At 28.7% G+C, this 8,812-nt stretch overlaps 2 protein-coding genes across 2 annotated transcripts; one reads left to right on the top strand and one right to left on the bottom strand.

Annotated features, from left to right (window-relative positions):
* Positions 1-397: 397 nt before the first annotated feature.
* LOC132920933 (adenosylhomocysteinase) lies at positions 398-4,660 on the bottom strand. The gene is made up of 2 exons (XM_060983679.1): positions 4,416-4,660; positions 398-1,828 (listed from the first exon to the last, which is right to left on the bottom strand). The coding sequence occupies exon 2, from the start codon at positions 1,784-1,786 to the stop codon at positions 479-481; it is 1,308 nt and encodes a 435-aa protein (XP_060839662.1). The 5' UTR covers positions 1,787-1,828; positions 4,416-4,660; the 3' UTR covers positions 398-478.
* Positions 4,661-4,837: 177 nt separating this feature from the next.
* LOC132920940 (LETM1 domain-containing protein 1) lies at positions 4,838-8,537 on the top strand. Its single transcript, XM_060983692.1, has 7 exons — positions 4,838-5,338; positions 6,377-6,686; positions 6,753-6,937; positions 7,102-7,215; positions 7,536-7,707; positions 7,791-7,937; positions 8,122-8,537. Exons 1-7 carry the CDS (start codon positions 5,241-5,243, stop codon positions 8,302-8,304), a joined length of 1,209 nt encoding a protein of 402 aa, XP_060839675.1. The 5' UTR covers positions 4,838-5,240; the 3' UTR covers positions 8,305-8,537.
* The last annotated feature ends 275 nt before the right edge of the window (positions 8,538-8,812 follow it).

The raw sequence follows: 8,812 nt of genomic DNA, 5'->3' as shown, positions 1-8,812 counted from the left end.
GGTTCACGCGTTATCTTTGATATTAGTAATTATTGTTTATAATTGACCCGAGATGAAAATAATGATGACTGATAATGAGTTAATAGTTATATAATGATTATTTTTAAATATAAAGTTATGTATAATGTAATTATCTATAATATTTAATTAATTTTGTTAAATTTAAGTGCTATTAAATTAATTTGTATGATATAATATCATAATGTTTATAGATATTACACTGTAATAAAATTAATTGGAAATATGGACGAATACTCCATATAAATTCTTTGGGAATATTTAATAAGGTATAAATGGACATTTTAAAGTACCATCAATTTGGTAATGTTATTATCGGTCACATACTAAGGATAATGGAGGATTTAATGATAATCTAATTAAAAAAAACATGTTAGTATATTTTTCTTATAGTATTATATTTTTGATAAGTTGAAATAAAATATAACTGTAAAATGTATGTTTATTTCTTAATTGAATTTTAGTATCTGTAATTGTCAGGTTTGTATGGCCCATCAACTGGAATTCCAAGATATTTAGATTGATCAGGAGTAAGCTTGGTCAACTTGACACCCAAGTGGTCCAAATGTAAAGCTGCTACTTCTTCATCTAATTTCTTAGGTAATACATATACGTCATGTTCATACTGGTCTGTTTTGGTAAATAATTCAATTTGTGCAAGAACTTGATTAGTAAAGGACGTGCTCATAACAAATGATGAATGTCCAGTAGCACAACCTAAATTCACCAACCTTCCTTCTGCCAAAAGAATAATGTGTCTACCATTGGCCAGAGTGTATCGGTCCACTTGGGGTTTGATATTTACTTTATCAACAGCATTCTTTTCTAACCAAGTCACTTCAATCTCACAATCAAAATGACCAATATTACAAACAATAGCATCATCTGGCATATGTGGGAAGTGTTCACCAGTAATAATACCTTTGCAACCTGTTGTCGTCACATATATTTGTCCCTTTGAACAGACTTCATCCATAGTGGTTACTTCAAAACCAGCAATAGATGCTTGAAGTGCATTAATTGGGTCAATTTCAGTGACAATAACACGACCGCCAAAAGCTTGCAATGACATAGCACATCCTTTGCCAACATCACCAAAACCAGCAACAACACAGACCTTTCCTGCTATCATAATATCTGTTGCCCGTTTCACACCATCAATAAGGGACTCGCGACAACCATATAAGTTATCAAATTTACTTTTTGTAACTGAGTCATTTACATTAATAGCTGCCATCTTTAAAATACCGGCTTTTTTCATTTTGTATAGATTGTGAACACCAGTGGTAGTTTCTTCAGATACTCCTTTGATTCCATCCAAAAACTGAGGATATTTCTCATGTACTAGTGTGGTCAAATCTCCACCATCATCCAAAATCATATTTAAAGGATTACCATCGGCAAATACCAAGGTTTGTTCAATGCACCATAAGTATTCTTCTTCAGTTTCACCTTTCCAAGCAAACACAGGGATTCCAGCTTTAGCGATTGCTGCAGCTGCATGATCTTGAGTACTAAATATGTTACAGCTAGACCATTGTACTTCAGCGCCTAGTTCAATTAGAGTTTCAATGAGGACAGCTGTTTGAATAGTCATATGAAGACATCCAGCTATACGAGCACCCTTGAGAATTTTGAGTGGACCATATTTTTTACGTAAGGACATTAAACCAGGCATTTCTTTTTCAGCTAAAATAATTTCTTTGCGGCCCCATTCAGCAAGAGATAAATCTGCAACTTTAAATTTGTGGGTGACTCCGTTTTCCATTTTTCTTTTCTTGATTGACGTTATTTTGAATGTTTTATATATCTACAAAAACAAAATAGATATTTAAATTTATGGTAATTACTAATCATAAGATCATAAAACTAATCTTAAAATGATTAATCATAGATATGGAATTGGGTTATTAATTTTTAAGAACTATCTTTAAATGAAACTCGAATTTAAAAGTATAGATATTTTTAATAACTGGTTAATTAGTCTATATATTAATATGTATTATGTAAGCCCCTTTTTTTATACCAATAATTCCATTTTAAATAGAATTATTTATACATTAGAGGGAAAATATATAAATCATTGGTTAAGTCTTGTCAAGTTAAGTTGCACAAATAAATTATTTTACACATATGTTCTGTCAAGGTAGATAAATACAAAAATAGTAATATGGCAGTGCCACCATCAATCTACTCAAGTAAAATTTAATAAAAATGTTTACTGATTGGTCAGATAATACAACATATAAAAATCAGTAACCTAACTTATTTATATAATAAAAGGTAATAAAAAGCTAATTATTTTTTGACAATTCAAATATAAATCAAAAGGCAATGTTTGTTTGTTTGTAGCTTCATAGAATCAATAACTAAAATATGAAATACTTATTTATTTATTTTATTAAAAATTATTCATGAAAATAAAAGGAGAAGGAACATAAATACTAATACTGAACTGTATATGATATGCATTATTTTAGAGCATGTTTTTTTATATAATTATAAACACTTTTTTGATAAAATTTAAACTAATGGATAATAATCATCATAATATATACCTAACATTATTATATTGTACTATAATAAAATCTTATTCTTTTCTGAAATTATTGATTTTATTTTTAATAGAATTCACCAACTCATCCATCACTGCTAATAGTATTTTTTAACATGTAAGCTCATAATAAATTAATGTTACTATCTAACTACTTCTTTTTTGTTTGGTGATAGGCACTAGAAGTTATTGTTATTTTATATATGATTGATAGAATTGTATTTAAGTATTATTGACATTTATACCTATATATAACAGTTGTTATTCTTAGTAACACTTTTTAAATTATTTAGCTAGAAATGTTCACTGTGATCTTTATAATAATTCTTAATCAATTTAATAAAAGTATGTCTCTAGGAAATTGTTAGTTATATATGAAATACTTTTATATTATTAAAAATATACTTAATCAAAGTAAGTATTATATGAAGATATATAAACAAAAAAAATGTTCTAAGGTAGGTTAAATTTTAAATATTTCATAGAAATATAGGTACTTAATACATTACATTAATTAGGTAATTATATTATATATTTTTATAATATCTCACAGGATTATTCAACAGGCATACTCATTTCTCTTTAATCCTTGAATATTGCATTGATAAATATACCATATTTTTAGATACTTAATTTTTTTATAGGTACCATATTTTAAGAAGTCCTTTAACAATACTCTTTTTTTTTTTTTGGTATAAATTGTTAAGTACACTATTTTTTTCACACTGATGCAACTTAATCAAAATTAAAACCTATAAGTTTCTACGTTATAAATCTTATATACTAGGGACAATAATATAACAATAATCCTTAATAATGATACAATAGCAAATCAAAATAATAATGTAATATTCACCCCCTAGTACTTAGTATACTCAAACAACTTTTATTAATGCTAATATATTAACTCTCTTTTTAATTAATATAATCATTATGTTATAACCATCATAACTACTAACCTATTATGGAATATTATGCTTAATACATACATTTTAATAACTCAGTAGACAGAAACTAAATGTATACATTTCAACTTTTACAGATACCTACATCAACTACTACGGCACAGGCTGAAGTCTGGGTGGTCATTTAACAACGTTCAACTGTTTATGCATGACCAAAAATCAATATATATGTTTGTATGTATGAAAGAAGTTATTTATAAATAAAGGAGGGACAATGTAGGAATAAATTAAGTAGATCTATGGTGGAATATCGCTAGCTGCGGGGTTTAATTTTGATTGGCACATTCCACATTCATTGCGACGTACATAACATTTTAGGCAGTGCTCGAATTGGGAAAAATTAAGTAGAGGAGCTCAATCCAAAGATTTAAAAACTGCATTCCAAGTGCACAATTACTTAACATAGACCCCCCTTGCTAACCTTACTTATATTTTGAATACCACTTTTCAACTACAGAGATATTTTAATTCTACCTTTATACTGGTCCACAGAATAGATATGTACAATAAATTATAGGCAAAGAACAGTGTGATTATAATTAATTAATAAGCAAATTACAAAAAAAATATATAGAGCCATAGAAGTAATAATAAATTAATAAACTATTATCAACAATAATTTTAATACTAAAAATTGTAAAATTAATTATATTATAAATTTAAATCCATATTTTAATAAAAATTATTTTGGACATAAGTTTGGGCAGTAACCCTCGTTACTGTAAAAAAAAAAATCAAGTTGGGGTACGCAAAAAAAATAAATAAATAACAGGGAAGCTCCGTCCCCATGCGCACTCCCTTAATTCGAGTACCGATTTTATGGTTAATTCTCATAGCTTAGATAGATACGTAATAATGTAATACAATATAATACTTACACGATTCGGAAACGAATAAAAGCCGGAGTACCGGACGATTGGAGACTTGAAAAATTAAAAAGACTGGTTTATGGCGAACGGTTTACGCCGTGGAGGGTAAATTGAGTAAGAAAAATGCTTAGTTTCGTTTCAGACGGACCGGCAAATAGCGATAAGGGATGGCGTGATGATATTTAATCGTTATTGCTCCAATGATCGCAATCGGCCTCGTGTGTCGTGGTGCGTCGTGAGTGAGTGAAAGAAAGAAAGACCGCTGACCGATAGACCAGTAGGTTCCCGTCGCTCGTGACCGTATTATCGTACAATTATTATTGTATACCGTAGTGTGATTTGTGTTTTAGACCGCGTGACTTTTTTGAAAATATCGATAGCGCGCGCGTTAAATGGCAATCGATAGCAGTAAGGCGCGAAAAATAAATTTCGTACGGTCGCTGGGTAAATTATTAAAATATTATCGTTTCTAAATCGGCGGATTTCGTCAGAAAACTTATTGTTAATCGATGTTGATAAATAAATAATAATAATATTTATACGTCGGGGAGTCGTAACTCGTTCAATCATGACCCGACTCGTAGCTGATTTCGTGGTCAAGACTCAAGACGCCAAGTACATTATCAGCTGTGCCGTTATCACTAGTAGCTATCTGTCATACATTATACTTTGTATTTTTGTTTTCGCCAAAAACACCGATTTGGAAATAATATAAAAATGTATATTTTAAACGCAAACGTTTATTGACGACATCACAATATCGGCATTCTGCAATCGGGTCAGAGCCGAGTCCGATTAAATCTGTCAACTACTGCTAGCGTCGGGCTGCGTACGATGAAGTTCATGATCAGCACGTCTCGGCGCTATGCCGCTACCAAATGCAAATTGTTGAATTTCGAAAACAACACTTACAAAAACAGTCGATTTTTCAGGTATGTGTGTCAGCACAACAGAAAAGCGGATCACTCGTTAAGTCCTTCGTGTTCCCCAGTATTGTTCGGCTGTATTCCTTCGTCCACTACACGCTGGTTGGATGTTGTGTTTGATAGTACATCAAATTGGTCTACCAATTTGGGTTAGATTCATTTGAGTACATCTCTACCATCTACCTATCAATTTTGGTTTTGTTTCTGCTCTGCATTTAATATGGTTGGTGTTTGACAATCGTAACAATTTGTTTTTAAGTGATAGACTGTTTTTGTTGAGAAATATTAATCTTTAGCCAAATATTTTACCATACCTTGTAATGTAGAAACATTATTTTCAAATACCTACTACAATTAGACATTAGTGCAATGGTGTGAACATATATTTTTATGTTCACACAATAATACACCTACCTACTCCCAATCCAAAATATTGCTACTTCTTTGTATATCTATTAATGAAATGTGCCAAGTTAAAAATATTGTAATGGTTGTATAGGTACTTTGTCAATATAATATATGAATTCTACATAGGTGCCTAAGCTTACATATTTTTATATATTTAATAATTTTGTTGAATAAGAGCATATCATAATAATAATTATTATTTTTGCCTTAACTTTGATTGTTGTCTTCATATTTATTTTAACTTTTTTTCATGATTTTTTTCATTCTAATTAAAATAAAATAATTTCAATCATGAGTTCTTAAACTTTTTTAAATATTTCACAAAAATTTTTTTTTTACAGTTGTATTAAAAAGTATGCTTTGCTTAGGTACCATATATTGTATTGAATAACACATTTTTAGATTTTTCTTAGAAAGTACTTGTTAACTATTGAAGTGCTAGGAAATGTCGGACAAATTCATATTATTCGTATAGTTAATATAGATTATTTGATAACATTTTGTATGTGACAATAAGTAAATACAGGAATATTATTGTGAACAGTTAAATGATTATTTTGTTGGTCCACCATTACATTAAACAAAATACTATTTTAATATATTAAATGTTTAAATGAGCTTTAAATTTATTTTTAGGAATTCAGTAGTTTTGCAGTTACCAAGCAAGGAACCACTGAAAACAGATACAAAACCTTCAACAGTTCCACCCTATATAAGTGGTAATAGTGTTGATAATGCTAACCAATGTTTACAGTCCACTGAAAAGAAAAATGCATCTTCAAATAACACTGATGTGAAGCATGATAATAAATTAGACAATAAACAAAATATGAATGAGACAAAGATCTTAAATGATAATAACTTCACAATGCGACTGGTTAATAAGATTGAAAATTGGTCGCCATCTACTGCAAAGTATGCAAGACTGAGTGTTTTTGGTTGTAAAGTAAGAAATATTTATATAAGTGTATAAAAAATATTATTTTAAATGTATGTTTCTTTTTTATTATAGTATCTATATAAAGATGTTCTAGTGTTACTGTCAGCGTATAAAAAATATTATAGTTCTGATTTGTCGTCCTTAACTTATGCTGAGTTGGAGTTGAAGTATAGGTTGCCATTACAACTGGTTCGCTTGACACCAATTCTAATTTTTTGGCCTGTACCATTTACTAATTTGTTTTTGTTTCCATTAGCGTAAGTAAAAATATATTTATTTTTAAACTATACTATTATCATTGTTGATAATTATCTTTTGTTGCAAAAAATATAGTTCTAGGCTTATTAGAATTTTAATTTTGTTATAGGTATAATAATAAAAAAAAAATAATTTTAATTTTTTTTAAAATATTTAATTTTAGGTTCATGTTTCCTAAGTATTTATTATCTGAGCATTTTTGGACAGATGAACAACTCAAAGAGTATTGGATAAAAGATCAACAGAACAATTTTGAACATAACATGAGAGTTTTTGAGTAAATTTATTTCTTTTATTTTATTCTTATAGATAAAAAATGAAAATAATTATTATATGAAAATATTAGTGAAACATAATAATTTATATTTTTAGGCCCTAACCCATTAGGCTGCCTTACTAGAGCAACCAATTAGACAAATGATGACTTATTGGAGCCCGTACACTAGGCAGCCATAGGCCATCATATGTCGAAATGGTTGCGACAGCCAGGCTGCCTTGTAGATAAGGGCCGCACTTATATTGAACATATTTGTGCATTGTAGTAATTATTTATATTTACATAAGCATGTAGATTTGTATGTTAGTTTATTATGTTAGGCATTTGAGTTTAATGGCTGAAGAATGTTCAGATGACATGCTTTTAAAATGGTTTCGTGTGATTGAATGTCTGGGAGCAGGAGGTGTATCCCCAGTGGAAGACATTATTCAAGCCATCCCAGTTTTTACTATGTTCCCGTATCATTTTAGTACTTTACCTCGTCAACATATTGTGAGTTTTTTAAATTAAATACTTGTATTGCTATTAAATTAATTGTATATTATTAATTATTATTTTTATTTTTTAAATTAAAGAAAGTACTATTAAAAATGTATAATATACACCGTGGATGGAGAAGAAGAGTGAGGTTAAAGAATTTAGCACAGTATATACAATTAATGGATAAGGCAATAGAATCTGAAGGCGGACCAGATAAATTAAATGATAGACAATTACAATGGGTATGTTGTTAAGATTAAATAAGATATTTCATTCATAATTTAATACGTAAATTAAAAAATAATATTATTGTTTAACACATTTGTTTCTAAACCAAAGTATATAATTATACATTCTCATGTATTGGATATAGTGATATATTAGGTTTTTATTATTTTAATTGGCAGTCTTTTATTTTTGTTGCAGGCATGCCTATTTAGAGGTTTGAGCCCTTTTTCATCATCTAGGGAAACACTTGTCTTATATTTAAAAGACTGGATAAAGATCTCCTCGAAGATTGATAACGATTCACTTAGTTGTATACTCCACTGCCAGGTTTTATTGGCATTAAATCGACCAGAAAATGATATATTAAAAAAGACGGAATAAAGAATGGTGCTTAATATAAAATTAAAGTAAATAACCATTTAAAACATAGACAGAATGAGCCATTGTAATTACAATAATAATAAAATCTAGTCTGTACTTTTGTTTTGTAGTACTTATGTTAATCGATATTTTGTAAGAAAAAATGAATATCCAATGGTGTTAATAATATTCTGTCTTGGTGATATTTTATTTTGTTACATTGTAATTTTGTTAAATAGAGTTTTTTCAATTTTAGTTGTGTTTTAAATTTGTTTAAAATTTTTAAAACGAACAACAATTTTAGGAAAAAATCATAGTATTAAAATGTATAATAATGCATTGAGTAAATCAGTGTGATGCCTAAGCTATGGTTATTATTTGACGGCATTTGAAAGAGTACTGAGAGCACAAGATGAATATTTTCATATGGATATTAAATAACTATATGAAATAATGAATAATGAAAACTTTGTATCTAGGTATAACTATTTAAAGTATTATTTTTATATGATGTGTTTCTGTTATGATC

Source organism: Rhopalosiphum padi, chromosome 1, assembly GCF_020882245.1.
Source record: "Rhopalosiphum padi isolate XX-2018 chromosome 1, ASM2088224v1, whole genome shotgun sequence".
NCBI classification, from domain to species: domain Eukaryota; kingdom Metazoa; phylum Arthropoda; class Insecta; order Hemiptera; family Aphididae; genus Rhopalosiphum; species Rhopalosiphum padi.
This window is presented reverse-complemented; position numbering and strand designations above follow the sequence as displayed.